This window comes from Pseudophryne corroboree, chromosome 8 (genome assembly GCF_028390025.1).
Source record: "Pseudophryne corroboree isolate aPseCor3 chromosome 8, aPseCor3.hap2, whole genome shotgun sequence".
Lineage (NCBI taxonomy): Eukaryota > Metazoa > Chordata > Amphibia > Anura > Myobatrachidae > Pseudophryne > Pseudophryne corroboree.
In genome coordinates, this window is record NC_086451.1 from 239,938,946 (window position 1) to 239,961,961 (window position 23,016).

Genomic DNA, 23,016 nt, shown 5'->3' on the forward strand with positions numbered 1-23,016 from the left:
CTCCATTATACATAGACATTTGCCTGTTTTCGGGGCCCCTCAGTACCTGCAGATCAATTTGAGCATTTTCCTCAACACCTTGATTCACTGTACTCCCCTGACACATTAACACTTGCATTTCATCGTGGTCCCACTCTACCTGCAAATCAACCTGAGCTGGCTCAACAATACAGGGAGTAAATTCTTTGTCCCTACACATAGACATTGGCATGTTAGCTGGATCACCCGGGGCCTGAGGGAGGCTGGTGATAGCAAGAAAAGCTGGCAATGTTGCAGTATCAGTAATGACATCACCATCATTCATGTAGGTGGAGTGCGTTTGCCCCAAACCAGTTTCAAGTACCTCACTCTTAGGCAGGTTGGGTAGCACACATATGGGAACAGGGTCCCCTATCCCCACCCTGTGGTAAGATGCCTGTGGACAGACAGGGTTACATCCTATCACGTTAATCAGGGTGGCACGGGACACATTGTTGCATACAGCCTTCAACCCAACTACTGATACAGGTGGAACATAATCTGCTAACTGCACCCCACACAACTCTATATAAGGGCATGCACTTTCTGACAGAATAGATTCAGCCCTGTGTAACGACAAAGAGTTATTTTCCAGAACACACAAGTTTGCATCACCCTTAAAATCACATACATTTGTAACCAGATGCCAATCAGCAGGTGTCCCCTGAGGAAAAGAAGGGTTAGTTCCACTTCCTGCAGCAACACAGTTCATATCCCTGGTACTTTCACAAGTCTCTGTCACAGTAGGAAATGCTAAATGTTCACGGGGCACTACGTTTTTACCCAGAGTCACTTCTGTGCAAGATCCAGCAGTATCACATAACATTACAGGTACTGTACACAGAGCAATACCATTGCAAGGTTTAGCATCATCACATACTACCTGAGATGATTCACATATTTCAACCGACTTAGAAATGTCAGGCACAGATTGTGCTATAAATTGTCCAAAGTCAGTTCTCACGAACACATTCTTGGGAATAATATCTGACACTCCCACCTCTCTTGTCGACATAATCTCCTCCACAATCAGGTTCTCCTGAAAATCAGCCTCTTCCAGCAACAAATCTTGGGCATCTGTTGGGAGCATGCTGCTCACCTCCTCATCTTCTCCCAGCAGTTTAAACTGGGCCTTGTGATGTGATGTCTCAGGAGCAGGCTCCACAACCATGTTAACAGGAAGGGGTACCGTTTCCTCGTGGGGCACCCCTGCAGGCTGGACCTTTGTTTCTAAAGCTGGTAACGGAAGCTGTTGTAGACGATGCCATTCAGCATCTACCCGGCGGCACTGATCCTTCCAAAATGGGGTAGCAAGCTTTCCACAATCATAGGCCTTTTGCTGCGCTAATTCAAAACATTCCGCCAGTTCTCTCAGCAATATCCAAGTACTTGCATCGGCACCCCAGCTGCGAAACTCTGCACGATACTGGCTGAAGGCGTTGCTTTCATCGTCCTGTGCATAGGTGAGCTGCATGATCATCTCCCTGCGGGAATTGTTGCAGCAGGAGATACCTTGCAGCTGACATTCATTGATTAGCTCATCTGTACTCATCCTGGCAAACAGTTCAGCTGGGTCATCCCACCATGGCTCTTCTGACTCTGTCTCAGATGGTTGCCAGGAATTTTCTACCATCTCCCTGGCAGCCTCACGTTCCAGAGCTGCTTGGCTTTCGGCAAGGATCTGTTGCCCCAGATGCATAAGGGTTGCCCAGGCTGGAGATGACTTCATAGATGAAATTGCACTCTGTAAATACTTATCCAGGTCAGGATCTTCAGTGTAGCTGTAAGAGGTGCCTGACCTCCACTGGGTATTTGCAGTACTGTCCACGTTCACATAGTCCGTCATACTAGGGACTTGATCCAGGCAAGGTTTAACAGTGACCTCCCTGGTCTCATGGTATCGCGAGCAATCACTTTCTTGTCCTGATGCAATTTGTAGCTCACACTCTCTCTTAGCTACTCGGTTTGCAGAACTCGTTTCTGCCATAGAACACTCCCTCTGCACCAGGCGTGCAGCACTGGCAGGCCCTATCTCTCTCTCCTCTCGTGCACTGGAACACTTTTCCCCTGTCCAGCACGCAGCTCCGACAGTTTCCAGGAACGGGGGGATAAGATCCACATTTGAGGCAGCCACAGCAGGCCTCACATTGATAACAGAGTCCACATCAGAATCCAGCGTCGCACTATTACTACCGGCAGTACATAATAGTCCAGTACGCAATACATCTCCTACTGTCTCAGCAGCCCAGGCCGATGTATCATTCCCACGCACAGGTTTGCAGCCATCATGATGCTCTGTATCTTTCCCATACTTGATATCCGTTGGCGAATATTCATCCAAGGCCATATGCACAGGCCTCACATCGATAACAGAGTCCACATCAGAAATCAGCATGGCACCATTACTACTCGCAGTACGTAACAGTCCAGTGCGCAATACATCCCCTACTGTCTCGGCAGCACAGGGCGATGCATCTTTCCCACGCACAGGTTTGCCATCATCCTTCATCAGATGCTTAGACTTAGTCATCTTTGATCTCATTTTCGCCAAAATAAAATAATAGAAAAGAAAAACAAGAGAAGGGGAGGGGAACAGAGACTGCGTTCACGGTATATAATTTCTAACTATTGTCTTTTGTAAGCCCAAGTTCTGACTCTGGTGAAGTGGAATTACTCCCACTCACTCAAGTTCTTGTAAAAAGTTATTTATCAATCCCACACGCTGCCAGCCACTTTGTCACGGACCCCGGCCGCCTCACTCTCCGGATACACCAATCCGAGAGTTGCGCCAGCGCCGTGCGAATCTCCGCTGCCACCAGCAAAGACTTTTCAACGTATTGCGGACGTTGCAGGTGTCTTTAGCTTCACCTGTGATCACCAATCTCAATATCTCATGAAAACCATAGGTAACGTACTTCACTTGGCTTGACTTGGGTTCAAGAACACAGCAGTCAGATCTAATTATATGTTTATTATAATCAAGAAATATCTTCGGGTTTACACTGGTAAAAAGATTACAAAGAATATAAGGAGTTTAGAAAAGATATACAGGTTACTAGCAGTCTCAATAAACAAAAAGAGAATAATTTCAGAAGCCTAACTTACTCAACCTCAGTTAGCTTTCTGTGTGGAGGGATCTCACAATGGAAGATATATGGTGCATTCCCAGCTCCTGGCTGCTTCCCTCAGAGAATGAACAAGACAGTGTGTGTGTGAGGGACAGATATAGCCCCCTCATAGCTGCAGGCCCCCCACCCTTTCATTAACTCTCTCAATGCTGGGTACCTGAGCAGTAACAACCAGACTTTACTTGGTTTCACTTTCAACAACTGTCTTCCTTTTAAGTTTCAAGAGGTCAGGTTTCTTGGCCTGGCCTGGCTTGTGGTAATGTAGTTTATAGCTTCTTAGATAAGGTAAGAGCCATAAACTAACCTCTGGCTCTCCCACTATACATCAGTGTCCTCTACTCCCATATCTATGTAACTATGGGTTCATTTAAAGGACAGGTTGGAAACCATTTTGTGTCACAGACTCCATTACAATATACATGTAGACATTACATACAATTCTTATTTCGCTGGATACAAATTAATGTCCTATTTGTCACAGTAACCATAAAATTATACATGTCAAAATGCAAAGTGAATGAACAGAAGAGAAATCTAAATCAAATCAATACTTGGTGTGACCACCCTTTTCCCTCAAAACAGCATCAATTCTAGGTATACTTGCACACAGTTTTTGAAGGAACTCGGCAGAAAAGTAGTTCGAAACATCTTGAAGAACTAACAACAGATCTTCTGTAGATGTAGGCTTACTCAAATCCTTCTGTCTCTTCATGTAATCCCAAAAAGACTTGAGGATGTTGAAATCAGGGATCTGTGGGGGCCAAATCATCACTTCCAGGACTCATTGTCCTTCTTTATGCTGAAGATAGTTCTTAATGACATTGACTGTATGTTTGGGGTCGTTGTCCTGATGCAGAATAAATTTGGAGTCAATCAGACACCGCCCTGATGGTACTGCATGATGAATAAGTACCTGCCTCTATTTTTCAGCATTGAAGCACAAAGAAACAAGCAACACTGAGGACCATAGACGAAGTGGTCGGCCAAGGAAACTTAGTGCATCAGATAAAAGACACATCATGCTTACTTCCCTTCAAAATCGGAAGATGTCCAGCATTTCCATCAGCTCAAAACTGGCAGAAACCAGTGGGACCCATGTACACCCATCTACTGTTCAGAGAAGTCTGGCCAGGAGTGGTCTTCATGGAAGAATTGCGGTCATGTCATTCCTTCGATGTGGAAACAAGGCCAAGCGACTCAACTATGCACGAAAACATAGGAGCTGGGGTGCAGAAAAATGGCAGCAGGTGCGCTGGACTGATTAGTCAAAATTTGAAATATTTGACTGTAACAGAAGGCGGTTTGTTCACCAAAGGGCTGGAGAGCTGTACAATAATGAGTGTCTGCAGGCAACAGTGAAGCACTGTGGAGGTTCCTTGAAAGTATGGGGTTGCATTTCAACTAATGGATTTGGGCAGGATAAATGGTGTCCTCAATGCTGAGAAATACAGGAAGTACTTATCAGTCATGCAATACCACCAGGGAGGCATCTGATCGGCCGATGTAATTATGAACTATCTTCAGCTTAAAGAAGAACAAGGCGTCCTGGAAGTGATGATATGGCCCCCACAGAGCCCTGATCTCAACATCATCGAGTCTGTCTGGGATTACATGAAGATACAGAAGGATTTGAGCAAGTCTACATACACAGGAGATCTCAGAGATGTTTGGAACAACCTCCCTGCTGAGTTCCTTAAAAAACTGTGTGAAAGTGCACCTTTGAAGAACTGTGGCAAATATTGATTTGATTTAGAACTCTCTGCTGTTCATTCACTTTGCATTTAGTTAATTTAGAAAAAATAAACTATTAATATTTCTATTTTTGAAAGCATTCTTACTTTGCAGCATTTTTTCCATACCTGTATGTGTGTGTGTGTGTGTATATATATATATATATATATATATATATATATATCATCCTGTGTCATATGAATAAGAACGAGGCGGCACTCCAATATTGTTAAAGTTCTGATGTATTAGTGAATAGTCATCATCAAAATAGTTGACGGCTATTTTGATGATGACAATTCACTAATACCGCAGAACTTTAACACTATTGGACACCCTCTTGTACTTGCTTGTCCTGAGTGCCAAGCTTCTGCACAGTACAATATATATATATATATATATATATATATATATATATATATATACATACATATACACATACAGTATATATACACACGCACGTACATATAAAATATGAGACAATCCATAACTGACCCAGAACTCCCACACGATAGTTTAGAGTGATAACTATCACATTGCCGTAGCTGGCCAGGACACTTCCATCGATCATATTCCCACTACCCTCCATGTAGGACCCTCCATGAATGTACACCATGACTGGTTTGGCTCCTGTGTCTCGGATATCTGCAGAAGGAGAAACAAAAGTAATGGAGCCTAAACAAGACATTAAGAACCGAGAAGCTACCAGAATAGATCAGCTGTCAAATTCACACAAATAATTCAGCACCAACATAAATCAGAACATCTCCTTTCATTCTGTGAACAGTAGCAGTGAAATTTCCAAAATAGTACACAGTACTTACTAAAAATGCTGCGCCCACGGCTGCCCCTCACACATAAGCACAGCTTTCTCCAGCTGAACCATCCCCTCCCACAGCACACAATGCAAAAGCAAGCCAAGCATGCAGCTCATGCCACAAATTAAACAAGCATTTTCTCAGGACTGTGGCTTCCATCATATTTGATCAGACAGATAGCACCTTGTGGAACAGGCACAGTCCTGTGAAAGAACATTACGACAAGGGTGTGAAATGTATTCCCCAGTAACAGACACAGCATCTAGCAATGTCCTATTTACAGGAGAAAGTCTACGGACACAAACAAAGAAATGTGGAGATTGTACAGGTGCACTGACATACTTGAGAATAAACAGGAGTACAGTACGTGAAATAGCATCACCTCAGCTGAAACCCTTGAAAAATGTATGTGAGGATGAGATGGAAAGGGAAACAAAGGTCTAAATATTGCAATGGTATGGTACAAGTGTAATGGATATAACCAGAACCCAAGCAATAACCATATTCCTCACCCACAAAGCTTGCAACCAAATTGAGCAATGAAATAAAAAGGAGTACCAGAGAGAAGGAAACAGGGGTGATAGGACAGGAAAAAAGAGGATAAAGAGGGATGCTTAATGCACTGTAAATCCCTGATTCTACTTTTGCCAAGCTATAAAGACAAACAACATTCTGTTATACAATGTATTATTTAATGTATCCACATTACACATTACTTTATAGCCACATGCCTGGCTGAAAGGTACTTTAGAGCTCTACCCAGTACATGATGCTAAAGCCCTGCAAGTCTATCAAGATAAAACATTCCTAAATGAAACATTAAAAACACTAGAAGGAAAAGTTGTAAGTCCAATTATAAGATTGGGAAAGAGTAAAACATGGAAGCAAGGAGTCATGGAAGAATTAGGGAAGCTATAAAGTTTAGATGAGAAGTGCATGAAAAAGAACAGGATTAACCTCTTGACAGATTTTCTAATGGGTGAGAGGGAAGGAGCAAAATGGATGGGAGGAGAGTATGATGATAACAGGTTCCATGCATCAGCCTCAGCCAGCAAATACCTCCTTCCTCGTCTTCGTCATTATCCGAAACCTCTTCCCCCTGTTTCTTAGCGCTGGGTCCTGAGCAGAGCAGGAGACCGAGCCGAGTAAACAGAAACAAACAAGAGAATTCAAGAGATAACAGGTCTAAAGTGTATAGGACATGAGTGCTTACCCTGGGGATGAGGGGACGTCTCAGATGAGGGCATAAAATCACAGAGATTTACATTACAATGTTCCCTGGGGTTGGGGCCTGCACAAATTTCAAAAAGGGCAAAGGGAAGGGGAAGGTACATAGCTCTGATAATATTAATGGCATATGTTTTATATGGGAAAAGATTTTGTGTCGTCAGTGTATGAAGTCAGTTTTGTATCCTTAATGAATACAGTAAATTTTCACATTTTGGAGAGGATGTATGCAAATACTGTATAGGCGGGGCATGTGTAACATGGTCAGAGTTTAATGGTTGGCATCCTGCACCTCCGGCAAACTCGGCCCCTATTACATATGCCCCATAGTATTTCATGTACTATAGTGCTTTAGTTTTCGAATGTCTCTTATGGTTGCAGTAGTAATGGATAAAAGTGGATAGAATATAAATTTAAAATTTGTTATTTATTATATGTAATGCATTATCTTGCATTGCATGGTTCTACAATATTCAGGAGTGGTTGCATAAATACTTTTGTGGTGAATATATGGTGATGTGCAGATCAAGGAAGGTAACTTAAGGTAGATAGCCAGGTTGGTGCTGGTGATTTTAAGCTTGCAGTCTCCATAAGACCACAGTGGCAGCACCATCCACAGTGTGTGTGTGGTATAGAAGATCTACAATGTCTAGGTAGACACTGACAAAAGATCGACATGTCTTAGGTTGACATTGACAAAAGGTTGACATGTGAAAAGGCTGACATGGAAAATGATCAATGCAAAAAAGGTTGACACTACTTGTTTTTTTGGGTGTCCTTTTTACCGTCAGAGCACAGGGAACCCCAATAAGTGTACTGCGTCCCCTTGCATGGCGAATGAAGGCAAGTTGCCTCGCTGCGCTCGGCACAGGTTACTATTCTTGTTCCCCGCAGTAGTCCACGAGGATGGTAAAGTATGAAAAAAGTGTAAGAGATGTAAACCCCCCCCTTAAATAGCTGTGTCAACATGTGTCGACCATAACCATGTTGACCATTTGAACCTGTCAACCGTTTATCAGTGTCTACCTAATGCATGTCGACCTTTTATTAGTGTTGACCTAAGGCATGTCATCCTTTAATCAGTGTTGACCTAATGCCTGTAGACCATATGGAGTCGACCTAATTACTGTCAACCTAGGTATTGTCTGTTTAAACATTGGAGCCCATCCACATCATTGGGTTGGGAACACCTATTGCACTGCTCCAATCAGAGGCCTGCTGAAGTTAGATGTCATAAGATTGGCAGGTCCTGCTTAACAAAAGCAGCAAAGGCATTAAACTATGCTGATTATTGTTTTCCTGTAGATGCAGGTAAAGGTTGGTACAGTAGACTGCTTTCTAGGCAGAATTATGTGATGATCACTGAACATAATTTGTGGGCACTAAATGCGTATTGGAACTGCGGGCCTCTAAGTAACAAATTCCAGCCCAGAAGTTTGACAGTGATGGTACATGACACAAAAAAAGTCAGAACAGTAAAAGATTACTACACTAAGGGGTCAATTCAATTAGCTGCGAGAGGGGCAAACTGCCATTGTAACACCATGGAAACACCGGCAGTAGCCTCTCAACCTGCCCCCCCACCACTCATGGTCATATGTCACCCCGGACTCGTCATGTTGTATGTAGTTCTATGGGGCCGTGAACAAAAACCCAAGAGTCCTGAGATACCGTAAGCGCGGCATATAGCTGCACTTACACTGCAAGGGGACTCATAGCTAATTGAACTGACCCCTAAAGATCTAGGTTTGACAACATCTCTTCTGACAAATCCTTGTTTTAGAAAATATATCTTTTTTGTAAACTCAGGAGCAACTGAGAAAAACATCACAAAAATTGGCTGATCATGGTTTTATTTTAATTTTATGTTAATGACATACTTTTATGTGAGAATGTATGTCATTCAGGTTTATAGTTAACCTTAAGAGTAGGGTGTGCTGACAATGTTATGTTCTGCCTTGTAATTGCAATGTATGTTGTCTTGTAATTGCAATGTATGTTCTGTTTTTGTAGTTACAATGTATGTTCTGCCTTTGTAGTTACAATGTATGTTCTGCCTTGTGGTTGCAATGTATGTTCTGCCTTGTCATTACAATGTATGTTCTGCCTTGTGGTTGCAATGTATGTTCTGCCTTGTAATTGCAATGTATTTTCTGCCTTTGTAGTTACAATGTATGTTGTGCCTTGTGGTTGCAATGTATGTTCTGCCTTGTCATTACAATGTATGTTCTGCCTTGTGGTTGCAATGTATGTTCTGTCTTTGTAGTTACAATGTATGTTCTGCCTTTGTAGTTACAATGTATGTTCTGCCTTGTGGTTGCAATGTATGTTCTGCCTTGTCATTACAATGTATGTTCTGCCTTTGTAGTTACAATGTATGTTCTGTCTTTGTAGTTACAATGTATGTTCTGCCTTTGTAGTTACAATGTATGTTCTGCCTTGTGGTTGCAATGTATGTTCTGCCTTGTCATTACAATGTATGTTCTGCCTTTGTAGTTACAATGTATGTTCTGTCTTTGTAGTTACAATGTATATTCTGCCTTTGTAGTTACAATGTATGTTCTGCCTGTTGTTCTACAGTATAAACCCTTTTAATAAAATATCTACGAGTAATGACTAATCTGCATAGGGATTGACTACATAAACATAGGGACAGGCTAACAATCAGACACACAAAAACAAATGTACATTAACAGTCATACAACTCTTCTTAGAAAATACAATATATTTATAGAGGAATCGCTACGTTGTCATGAGATCTGTATATTCATAGTATATTATTTTTATTAGAGTTTTTTGGTCTTTCAGCTGTTTTATCAGTGCATTTGTATTAAATACTCTCTCTGGTTACTCCACAGATTGTGTCTAGTGCAAATTGTTTGATACATTTGATAGCCTCCCTTATGGTATAATAACTTTTTGAGAATTGTCTGTGAATGTTACAAAACATTCACAGATGATTATTTAAACGTTAACACACCATAAACGGAGTTACAGATGTGCCCACCAACAGACATCTCACTGCTCAGCAGTTTCCCATTCCTGGTAGCAGAAACTTTTCTATCACACAGCCTCTCTGTCAACAAGTCTACATTCAGATATGTTTCTCTGTTCCTCCAGGTGCCTGCAGGACTCTACTAAAGCAAGTGTCAGAGCTGACTGAGCAGCAATGGCAAGAGTCATCCTCCTATCAGCTGCAGATGACCAAAAAGCAAAAGAGGTTGGCGGGTACACTGTTTTAAAAGAAGAGTTCTGTGAGTGGACAATGCATTACATTTACGTAACCTATTCTATTCTTTTCAAGTTACCATCCATGAGGTATGTATCTAATTCCTTTAAAGTTAAATCACTTACTATAGTTCTCCAATTGGCATTATTTAAATTAGATAGGTAATGTTAAGTCGTAGTTGACCTCAATTATTTAAGTCCGGTCATGTTGTTATAACTGGAAGAGTTGGAAAAATGGAAGCAAAACTTTTATGTTCCAGGTGGAATGGGTCAGGATAAGCAATACAGATTGGAAAAGCCTTTCCCATGATTAAACAAATAGCTCAATTATCTTTAGTGATGATGAGCTCCCAATATATTTGTGAATGTTATCAGTGGAGTTTTCATGTACAGTAATAGGCAGTTTGTGTTGTTTACGGTAAACTTCATACAAGACATAAACTCTAAATTAGGATGAACTTTATCTCTACATCATTTATGTTTCCTGCTTGTTTCACTGTAAAATCATATTCTGTAGTAAATAACTTACCTGAATGTACAGAAAAGAGAAACACAGCCAAAAGGGCTTACATAATATGTGTATGGTTGTACAATGGTATGGGGGACTTGGACAAACTAGAGGTTTCCAGTCACAGCAACTTGCTAAGCTGCATTATTAGTGGGGTAATGAGGACATTCTTCTAAGGGCACACGCACAAGAAGGGCTCCCGCCCAGGGCCATCGAGAGCCACGCCGGCCCCGGTAAAGGGGTGGGAGCGTTGCTTAATAAAGTAGGTGTTACTATGCCCTTTAATATACAAGTAATGTAAAAATAAAAGAATTGCGGGGACACCATTTTAACACAGGGGGAGATAGGGGGTGCATGGGGGGAGGGGGGGGGGGTGCACCCACTTCCAACCACACTTGATCTGGAAGCGTGCCCCTCCTCCCCGGCCAGCGCCATCTTCCCAGATATATTTGGGAAGATAACGCTGGTCACTAGAGAGCAAATACTCTGGCACAGTCCCAGAGTTTTTGCTTTCCATGTGTGGCGCCATCTTCCTGAAGATATCACCGATCACCGGGACGATGGCGCTGGCCACAGCACAGGTATACTCGGGGGGGTGTCAGTGGACTCCAGCAGTCCAGTCCAGGGTGATTTGTACCCACCCCCCTCTCGGCGCCACTGCTCCCACCTGGACTTGGACTGAGCCAGAATACCCTTCCATACTCTACCAAAACATATCATCCCTGTTTCATAAATGATTCTAAGTACTGCTACTGTTGCTGATGTCACTTTGGGCCTGTTTCATGTTTACAAGTAAACAAAAAAAAGTAAGTAACTTTGTGACTGGAACAAACCATGTTACCATGCAAGGTGAGAAAATACATTTATATTTTTTCTGTGCAGGGTAACTACTGTCAGCTTTTGCATGTAGCTCAGAAATGTTAGACAGTTTATTTTCTCTGACGTCCTAGTGGATGCTGGGAACTCCGTAAGGACCATGGGGAATAGACGGGCTCCGCAGGAGACTGGGCACTCTAAAAGAAAGATTAGGTACTATCTGGTGTGCACTGGCTCCTCCCTCTATGCCCCTCCTCCAGACCTGTTAGAATCTGTGCCCGGCCAGAGCTGGATGCACCTAGTGGGCTCTCCTGAGCTTGCTAGAAAGAAAGTATTTGTTAGGTTTTTTATTTTCAGTGAGCTTCTGCTGGCAACAGACTCACTGCTACGTGGGACTGAGGGGAGAGAAGCAAACCTACCTGCTTGCAGCTAGCTTGTGCTTCTTAGGCTACTGGACACCATTAGCTCCAGAGGGTTCGAACACAGGGCCTGACCTCGATCGTCCGTTCCCGGAGCCGCGCAGCCGTCCCCCTTGCAGAGCCAGAAGAAGGAGATGAAATCGGCGGCAGAAGACTCCGGTCTTCATTAAGGTAGCGCACAGCACTGCAGCTGTGCGCCATTGCTCCCACTGCACACCACACACTCCGGTCACTGTAGGATGCAGGGCACTGGGGGGGGGGGGTGCCCTGGGCAGCAATAAGAATACCTTTTGGCACTAAATACACATAATACAGTCTGGAAAACTGTATATGTGTAAAAAAACCCGCCATTAAGCTATACAAAACGCGGGAGAAGCCCGCCGCTGAGTGGGCGGGGCCTTCTTCCTCAGCACACCAGCGCCATTTTCTCTTCACAGCTCCGCTGGAAGGAAGCTCCCCAGGCTCTCCCCTGCAGTATCCTGGTACACAAAGGGTGAAAAGAGAGGGGGGGCACATAAATTTAGGCGCAAAAATTGTATATACAGCAGCTACTGGGTAAACACTGAGTTGTAGTGTAATCCCTGGGTTATATAGCGCTGGGGTGTGTGCTGGCATACTCTCTCTCTGTCTCTCCAAAGGGCCTTGTGGGGGAACTGTCTTCAAATAGAGCATCTCCTGTGTGTGTGGTGTGTCGGTACGCGTGTGTCGACATGTCTGAGGTAAAAGGCTCCTCTAAGGAGGTGATAGAGCGGATATGTGTGTGAGAGGGTGTCTCCGTCGACAACGCCGACACCTGTTTGGATATGTGTAAGTGCTAAGGTGAATTTATTGCACAAATGGTTAGGGAACAGACAGGAAATCTACCCATGTCTGGCCCTATGTCACAGAGACCTTCAGAGTCTCACAATGCTCACTATCCAAATAACAAACACTGGTATCGACATGGAGTTTAACTCCACTGTCGACTACGATAATGCAAAGTTACAGCCAAGATGGCTAGAAAGTATTCAATATATGATTATTGAAATTAAAGATGATTTGCATATCACTGATGACTCATCTGTCCCTGACACGAGAGTACACATGTTTAAGGGGAAGAATGCTGAGGTAAATTTCCCTCCTCTCATGAGGAAAAAGAGCGGGAATCTCCAGACAAGAGACGGCAGCTTCCCACAAGAGAATTCTCAGGCTGTATCCTTTCCCCACTAGGGCCAGGATGTGTTGAGAATCTTCCCCTAGGGTGTCCTGTTTGCACAGACGGTAGCACTTGCTATTCTCAGGGATCCTGCAGATAGCATGCACATTCTAGTATACTACCCAGACCGGCGATTGTGTCGGCAGGGGTTTATAGCGCTGTGGCAGCGTGGACAGGTACCTTATCAGCAGAGATTGAGACCCTAGTAAATATATTAAAGATGCTGTCTTAAGTGATAGATATATAGTTATAAAGCATGCCAAAAGAGACATGAGTATACTGGGTCCTAGAGTCAAAGCTATGTCGATCTCTGTTTGACGTGTCCTCTAGAATATGCATTGGACAGATGATGCCGACTTAAGAGGCATATGGAAGGCTGAGGATTGTGTGGGGAAGGGTTCTCGGGCCTGGTCTCCACAGCTATAGCTGGTAATTCTGCTAGTTTGCCTTATATTCCTGCACAGCTTAAAAAAGCACGACATTATTAAATGCAGCCTTTCGAATAAAGAAACAAGAAAGTCTGAGGTGCGTCCTTTCTTGTCAGAGCCGGGATCAACACAGCTAGTTCCCATCAACAGAAGTCCTCCCCGGCCCCTACAAAAATCCACCTATGCCGCTGGGGCTCCACAGGCGGAGCTAGGCCCGGTGGGGACACGACTTCGTAAGTTCAGCCACAAGTGGGTTCACTCCCTGTTAGGTCCCTGGGCAATAGATATTGTGTCTCAGGGATACAAGCTGGACTGTGAGAAGATGCCCCCTCACCGACGGCCCTGCGGGCTTCCCCCCAAGAGAGGGAGCCAGTGTTAACTGCAATTCACAAATTGTATCTTTAACAGGTGGTGGTCAAGGGTCCCCTCCTTCAACAAGAGGGTGTTATTATTCGACCATGTTGTAATCCCGAAACCAGACGGTTCGGTCAGACCCATATTGAATTAAAAATCCCTGAACATATACCTGAGAAGGTCAAGTTCAAGATGGAATCGCTAAGAGCGGTCAGGGCAAGCCTAAAAAGAGGGAGATTTTATCGTGAATCGGGTCATAAGGGATGCATACCTTCATGTCCCCATTTATCCACCTCATTAGGCGTACCTCAGAATTGCGGTACGGGATTGTCATAACCAAGGTAATGGCGGATATGATTGTGCTCCTGCGGAAGCAAGGTGTCACTATTATCACGTACTTGGGCGATCTCCTCATACAAGCGAGATCAAGAGAGCAGTTGCTGAACAGCGTATCACTTTCTCTGGAAGTGTAACGGCAACACGGCTGGATTCTATATATTCCAAAGTCGCAGTTGGTTCCTACAGCTCATCTGCCTCTCCTAGGCATGATCCTAGACACAGACCAGAAAAGGGTTTATCTCCCGATAGAGAGAGCTCAGGAGCTCATGACACTGGTCAGGAATCTATTAAAACCAAAACAGGTGTCAGTGCATCACTGCACTCGAGTCCTGGGAAGGATGGTGGCATCATACGAGGCCATCCCCTTAGGCAGGCTCCATGCGAGGACCTTCCAATGGGACTTACTGGACAAGATGGCAGTACGGATGGTGTAATGGTTAGCATTACTGCCTCACAGCACTGAGGTCATGGGTTCGATTCCCACCATGACCCTAACTGTGTAGAGTTTGTATATTCTCCCCGTGCTTTATGGTCCGGATCACCTCTTCAGATGCATCGGTTAATCACCCTATCCCCCAGGGCCAGGGTGTCTCTCCTGTGGTGGCTGCAGAGTGCTCACCTTCTCGAGGGCCGCAGATTCGGCATTCAGGACTGGATCCTGGTGACCACGGATGCAAGCCTCCGAGGGTGGGGGGCAGTTACACAGGGAAGAAATTTCCAAGGTCTGTGGTCAAGTCAACAGACTTGCCTTCACATCAATATCCTGGAACTAAGGGCCATATACAACGCCCTAAGTCAAGCGGAGATCCTGCTTCGCGACCAACCGGTTCTGATCCAGTCAGACCGCAGGGGTTCATGTAAACCGCCAAGGCGGCACAAGGAGCAGGGTGGCGAGGGTAGAAGCCACCAGAATTCTTCGCTGGGCAGAGAATCAAGTAAGCGCACTGTCAGCAGTGTTCATTCCGGGAGTGGACAACAGGGAAGCAGACTTCCTCAGCAGGCACGACCTCCACCCGGGAAAGTGGGGACTTCATCAGGAAGTCTTCACGCAGTTTGCAAATTGATGAGACCTGCCTCAGGTGGACTAGATGGCGTCCCACCTCAATAAAAAGCTAAAAAAGGTTTTAGGCCGGGTCAAGGGACCCTCAGGTGATAGCTGTGGTCGCACTAGTAACACCGTGGGTGTTCCAGTCGGTCTATGTATTCCCTCCTCTTCCTCTCATACCCAAGGGCTGAGAATTGTAATAAAAGGAGGAGTGAGAACAATATTCTTTGCTCCGAATGAGCCAAGAAGGACTCGGTACCCGGAGCTGCAAGAAATGCTCTCAGAGGACTCTGGGCTTCTGCCTCTCAGACAGGACATGTTGCAACATGGGCCCTGTCTGTTCCAAGACTTACCGCGGCTGCATTTGACGGCATGGCGGTTGAACGCCGGATCATAGCGGAAAAGGGCATTCCGGATGCAGTTATTCCTACGCTGATAAAGGCTAGGAAAGACGTGACAGCGAGACTTTTTCACTGTATATAGCGAAAATAGGTTGCTTGGTGTGAGGCCGGGAAGGCCCTACAGAGGAATTCCAGAGGGGTCGATTCCTGCACTTCCTACAGTCAGGAGTGACTATGGGCCTAAAATTAGGATCCATAAAGGTCAAGATTTCGGCCCTATCCATTTTTCTCTCAAAAAGAACTGGCTTCACTGCCTGAAGTTCAGACGTTGTTCCGGGGGTGCTGCATATTCAGCCTCCTTTTGTGCCACCGGTGGCACCTTGGGATCTTAACGTTGTGTTGGATTTCCTGAAATCCCACTGGTTTGAGCCACTTAAGACCGTGGAGCTAAAATATCTCACGTGGAAAGTGGTCATGCTATTGGCCTTAGCTTCGGCTAGGCGTGTGTCAGATTTGGCGGTTTTGTCATGTAAAAGCCCTTATCTGATCTACCATATGGACAGGGCAGAATTGAGGACTCGTCCCAATTTCTCCCTAGGGTGGTATCATAGTTTCATTTGAACCAGCCTATTGTGGTGCCTGCGGCTACTAGGGACTTGGAGGATTCCAAGTTGCTGGACGTAGTCCGGGCTTTGAAAATGTATGTTTCCAGAACGGCGGGAGTCAGAAAGTCTGACTCGCTGTTTATTCTGTATGCAGCCAACAAGGTTGGCGATCCTGCTTCGAAGCAGACTATTTCTCGCTGGATCTATAGCACGATTCAGCGGGTTCACTCTGCGGCTGGATTGCCGCATCCAAAATTGGTGAAAGCCCATTCCACAAGGAAGGTGGGCTCTTCTTGGGCGGCTGCCCGAGGGGTCTCGGCTTTACAGCTTTGCCGAGCTGCTGCTTGGTCGGGGTCAAACAAGTTTGCTAAGTTCTACAAGTTTGATACCCTGGCTGAGGAGGACCTTAAGTTTGCTCATTCGGTGCAGCAGAGTCATCCGCACTCTCCCGCCCGTTTGGGAGCTTTGGTATAATCCCCATGGTCCTTACGGAGTTCCCGGCATCCACTAGGACGTCAGAGAAAATAAGAATTTACTCACCGGTAATTCTATTTCTCGTAGTCCGTAGTGGATGCTGGGCGCCCATCCCAAGTGCGGATTGTCTGCAATACTTGTTTATAGTTATTGCCTAACTAAAGGGTTATTGTTATGAGCCATCCGTAAAATGAGGCTCAGTTGTTGTTCATACTGTTAACTGGGTATGGTTATCACAAGTTGTACAGTGTGATTGGTGTGGCTGGTATGAGTCTTACCCTGGATTCCAAATCCTTTCCTTGTTGTGTCAGCTCTTCCGGGCACAGTTTCCTTAACTGAGGTCTGGAGGAGGGGCACAGAGGGAGGAGCCAGTGCACACCAGATAGTACCTAATCTTTCTTTAAAGAGTGCCCAGTCTCCTGCGGAGCCCGTCTATTCCCCATGGTCCTTACGGAGTTCCCAGCATCCACTACGGACTACGAGAAATAGAATTACCGGTGAGTAAATTCTTATTTTTACAATGCAATTTAGATTTGAGCTTGAACACACCCCAGGCAAATCTAACTCTTCTGCACATGTTACATCTGCCCCACCTGCAGTGCAGCATGGTTTTGCCCAGTTGCTTGTTTTTTTTTGTGCTTTACTTACAAACATGGATCAGGCCCTTTGACATCACTATGTGGTCTGCAATCTGACAACTGGTAAGACTTCCCTGAATTGTCAGCAGCCCCTTGTGAGACTAAGGACAGAACTGTATCCCCATCTTACTCACCCTCCACTATATTCACCTACTGACTTTCCACACACTACTCAGTACCATCTAACTCCCTCAGACTGTCTGTTAGTGTCATACAGGTTCAAGTAGTCAATCTGTAATCTATACTACTGTTTCATCTACAACAGCGGTTCCCAAAATAGGTCCTCAAGGCACCCCAATAGTCCAGGTTTTAAGGATGCCCTTTATGTATTTGACATGTGTTTTTTATTTGCCCCACAGTGTATCATATTTCTAAATATTGCTTGTCTTGCCATTTGAACCTATTCAGTGTGTTCCCAAGATAGCTTCCTAATCTAGTGTGGGTAGTTCTCCCACTGTGAAACATATTGCTTATCCTGTCCATTTATCTTATGCAGTGCACACAAGATGGCTGCCTCACCAGTTGCTGGTAGGATGTAGGCTACAATATATGGGTCTTTTGACATATCACTAAGTATTGCTTATTGAACCATGCAGTGCACCCTAGATGAAACAGATTATAATAACTGCAAACCCTCTGGTGAAACTGTATTTAATACTAAGAAATGCGTTCGTTTCTAGCACGTGTGTGAACCTACAGTACATTATTGAAGTTCATGTTTCAAGATTTGGCAATAGCCTCAGAAGGGAAGCATAACCTCTTAAGGGACTATGTAGCCCAGAAGGGTGCGATGTACTGTTGCAATTCAACACCGGCAGCGGCACCCAATCTGGCTCCCTTCATTTGCTGGTTTCACTAAATTGCTCGGAGCTCTATGGGGTGGCCAGCAGGCGAGCACTTTGGGCGAGTTAGGGTCACCGTATACAGCGGCTGTTGCGGCAATGGCTCACACCTGCGAGATCATCACGGTTAACTGGATCAACCCCTTGGACTGAATGCGCTATTGGAAACATTATTGGTGTAACTGTGATTGTTGTAATTTACATTATTTGTGTAAAGGGCCCTACACATTGGCCGACCCGCCGCCAAGCTGCCCGACGGCGGATATGGCCGACGGGCAACCCGGCGGCGGGGGGAGTTAAGTTACTTCACTCCCGTCACATGGCTCCATAGACCTGCAGGCAAATTGTCCATATTGGCCTGCATGCACAGCCGACGGGGCACCAGCGATGAACGAGCGTAGGGCCGCGCATCGTTCATCGCTGGTGCCTCCACACTGCACGATATGAACGTTATCTCGTTCATTAATGAACGAGATCGTTCATATCGTGCAGTGATGTCGGCCAGTGTGTAGGGCCTATAACAGTTTCTGGTCATCTCTTGTATTATCCATCTATTCCCACCTGCTGGGCTATCTGGGACATGCATTAGGATGCTAGTGCAGTGTTAACTGCTCATTTTTCAGATAATAGAGGCAGGTTTTCTAGAGGTCTGGATTTGTATATCATATCTACTGTAACTGACAGAGACTTTATTTCTAGTGGAGCACAGAGTTCAGTATGAGTTATCACTGAGAGGTTTTACCATTTTTTTCATTTTTGGAAATTATTGCCATAACTGACAAAGAATATTTCTTTCTGAGAGTATAAAGGATGAGGTAATGTAATAATCAAACACAGAGATTGGAATCATTTCATTCAGTTTTTTGTTGGAGCATACCTATTTATAAATATAGAAAAAACATTATATATTTTTATGGTTTTTATTTAGAGCCAATATTCTTATAATAAACAAAATAAGTATTTTTACCCATCAATGGACTTCTAGCTTTTGATATTATTATATTCAGTTTTGATAAATAGTGCAGTTTCATGAATAAACAGACTACTGCATTGTCTTTTGTTTGTATGTTTACATATATATACAATAGTGACATTTTATTATCCAGTTAATAAACTGCAGCCAGCTGGGCTTTCCCTGATATGGTGGCACCCCATGCGCCCAGGCCAACCGTGCCCTGCCTGTTACTGAGGAAGGGGTGTAGTATGGGTTTTTTTCTACTCCTGCTCTGGCCCCGCAGCAATGAAGTAGTCTCATATTACCACTGCCATTTCTACTAATTATTATTATTATCAGTTATTTATATAGTGCACACATATTCCGCAGCGCTTTTACAAAGAAAATTTGGCCATTCACACCAGTCCCTGCCCCAGTGGAGCTTACAATCTATATTCTCTATCACACGTACACGCACACACATTCAGGCTATGGTTAATTTGTAGGGAGCCAATTAACCTATAAGTATATTTTTGGATTGTGGGGGGAAACCAGAGTACCTGGAGGAAACCCACATAAGCACAGGGAGAATATACAAACTCCACACAGTTAGGGCCATGGTGGGAATTAAACCCATGACTTCAGTGCTGTGAGGCAGAAAAGCTAACCATTACACCGTCTGTGCTGTCCTAATGACATTTCTAACTTATCTGCACCCCAGGATGCCATACAAATGGCACTGAGGGGGGCATAAACCTGTTAGATAAGTAAGAAGAGGGGAACATAGTTCCCCTTGATCACTGTTAGGCTGATCCCAGTCCCCCTCTGAAACATGTTCTGCTGCGCTCTGCTTGATGGGGAAGGAGTAGAGGTAATGCCACGGGTGGGGGGAGGGGAATTTAGAAATGGTTCTGATGGGGTGGGTGACTTGTTTGTAACCCTACCCTCAATACCTTGAACGAGAGCTGTCTATGTATTCTATTAAGGGATGGTTACCTAATAGCTGTGCCTCCACTCAAGCTATGTGTAGTATTTAACTACCGTTAAGGCTTGCTTGAGTAAGCCTGATCTCTATCCTTAGGGGATGATTCCCTTATATCATAGATATATTATCTAATATACCTGTCTCTTTCTTCCTGGATCTTCAGATCAACTTCCAGACGGACCAGACACACATGGAAAGTATAACACTTTAATGACCAGTACCAAATGGATTAAGTATACAATAACATTTCATCAATTACACATTCCCCTTTAAGTCATTAATCCATGCTAACCCCCGGTCAATTAGGCCTATACACAGTACCTGCATGCAATACAACAAATCCTTTTTCTTTTCAAGACACCCTTAGGTGTTAGAGTGACCCGGGTACTCTTAATATGATAGTGCACTATAAGGGCCTATAAACTTCCTAAAAATAACAGCAGTTAATACAGAATGTCTGACACTATGTTTTAGTATCAACTATCAGTTCTCCCTTCAGTTAAAGAGAAAGATGTTTGGCTCAGTCTACTTATGGTAGCGATTACTTTCTCCTATAAGGTTACTTATAGTTCCTCCTTGGAAGATAACAGAAAGTATCTATTTAGCTCATAGATAGTAACATCAACAGTTGATTACCAAGGAATCTGTATCCTTTCCTCAGTAAAAATGTTACCGTAGTTGTCCAGTATTAAACTAAACTCCTAAGAAGCTGGTATGATAAACCTTTGTTATGCTGCGTCCTTGTGTCCATTTGAAGTAGGTGATGCTTTCTATATTTCAGAGCCTATATAGCTTTTCGATTCCTGTATGCCTCAAATTATTGTTGTCTCTTAGGATGAGTCTATATTAAATATATCTGCAAGAGATGGTTTCTCTTATCATAGTCACAGCGAGCTCAAATCCTTTAACTTTAAAACTAATAGTCTCTTACGTGTCAGTCCTTCTTACGGGTTCACGAATATACATATAACACAGTTGTATTAAAGTGCCACAAGCTAGTCCTTGAATCGGGATGATAGTCTAATCCTTTGTGGCTAAGAGGCTTTAACATCCATCCAATGTCACTGTAGTATGGCTACCTTTAATGTCCTTGCCTCTAATTCTGCTAATTCAGGGGCATAAATACACACATTAGGTGGCAGCTTTAGGGTGTTACTTTCTATTTAGCGCTGCGGAACAATGTCTCTGGCTCTCCTTTGACTGATGTGATGCTGATATATGGGGGAGCTTTAAAACTGTTTATGAAGCGTTAAACAGTTCAAGTTTCCCTCCACTCCTCCTGTTACATATATATACCAAGTGCTTTCTACCTTCTCCTTAGCACTATGATTAAGCCATACATGGAACTGTAATTATAGGTCACTCTGACTACTGTGACCCATTACTATCCTCCTGCTTAATAGCCATTATTGCGGCCTAGCCCTGGAGTCCTTAGTCCCAATATGAAATTGACTATGTACCATAGTCACCTATGGCGTGCTGTGCTTAGTGTAGGGGTAATATAATGGCTGGATTATACACTCACACTTCTACGATCTAGTGATGCTGCTGCAGGCTGCTCCCCCGACTCCTCCCTTACACTCACAGCCACACAGAATGGAGCCTCTGCTGCTGGTCCTGGCTTCTTTGTTGTGGCTGTCAGAGTCTGTGCCGGTAATAGGTAGGAAGGAACCCTTTCTGTCTCCCTGTCATAGGTGCGCCCTTCCAATACTGCTGGGTGAGTTGACTAGCGCTAATGCCGGGTTCTATGAACAGTGCTGAGTCTCAATGCTGCTGTCACCACCTTTACAGTAAGGAAGCCCTGTTCTGGCTACACACACTTAGCCCCCTCCGGCCGCCGCAATGTATACCGCTCAGCTCTAATGCGGGCGACGGCCAGAGCAGCAAAAAACTATGTCCTCTCACCAAGGGATATGCAGTCTCTCCCTCAGCTATACTCACAGCACCTCTCCACCCCTCTCTAGTAGTCACATGACCCACTCTGAGGTGATGCCCCGCCCACTGGCAATCACCCCACTAGGTGATTGACAGTTAGGAGCACAAGGACATTAACCCTTTAGATACACTGTGAAACCATAAAATAAGCCTTAATTGTATTCACCACTACATTTACATCAATGTACATACAATTACATATATGTGAACTGTATTATTCACCTCAAAACATGCATATAGTATTACAACATCCATTAACTTTTATATGAATAATATATATGCTTATACTCCATTTTAGTCACCATATTATAACTACATCAGTATAAGTGTTGTTTAAACCCTAAATCAGGGTTACATTTCTCCCCCTGGTGCATTGTCACTGTTTAACATCTTTAGGTGCCAATGCACCATCTACCTTACTCACTATGCTAAAATAGTATATATTCATTCACATCCATTAGCAAGCCACCTCATCTCAACCATTTTAACTGTTGGCCAAATAGGGAGGGATGGAACTACATAGCCTTCATGCCTCCCAGGGATAGTGTTCTCTGATCGTGCTGGTTTCCCTAGCTCTTCTACACCTGATTTATTGACTTCTTTTAGTACTGGACTTCGGATGGAAGATTTAAGAGATTGTGCTAGGGTAAAGTTATCATGTACCTCACTACGATTGTCACTGAGACTAGTTTCTTTCTCTGACGAGGCTTCTAAAGTTATCAAGTCTTTAGCATCTGAATTTTCCGTTTCTTGATCCTGGGACTGATTTAATCTACCATTGAATCTCGAGAGAGGTCGGTAATGTAAAGTTGTAGAAGGATGACATGGAGCTGGATCTCTCCCTTGCCTTTGTTCTGAATATGCACTTCCTTCATCCACCGCTTTTTCTCGTGGTTGATAACAATAACTGTATGATCCTCGTCGGTTTGGAGCAAATCGACTCCCTTTCACTGGTACTCCACCTATGCCAGTCACATTTGCTGCATGTACACCCTTTTCCCCTTCCAACAC

At 44.1% G+C, this 23,016-nt stretch overlaps 1 protein-coding gene across 4 annotated transcripts in view; it reads right to left on the bottom strand.

The window, feature by feature from the left end:
* The window catches only part of NLGN3 (neuroligin 3), a 285,040-nt gene that overhangs the window by 13,565 nt on the left and 248,459 nt on the right, over positions 1–23,016 (bottom strand). For 3 of the 4 annotated variants that reach the window (XM_063937134.1, XM_063937132.1, XM_063937133.1), the window contains 2 exons: positions 6,752–6,811; positions 5,370–5,519 (listed from right to left, as the gene is read on the bottom strand). In XM_063937134.1, the coding sequence (XP_063793204.1) occupies positions 5,370–5,519; positions 6,752–6,811 (210 nt within the window). The remainder of the gene's footprint in view (positions 1–5,369; positions 5,520–6,751; positions 6,812–23,016) is intronic. The other variant, XM_063937135.1, reaches the window with a different exon arrangement.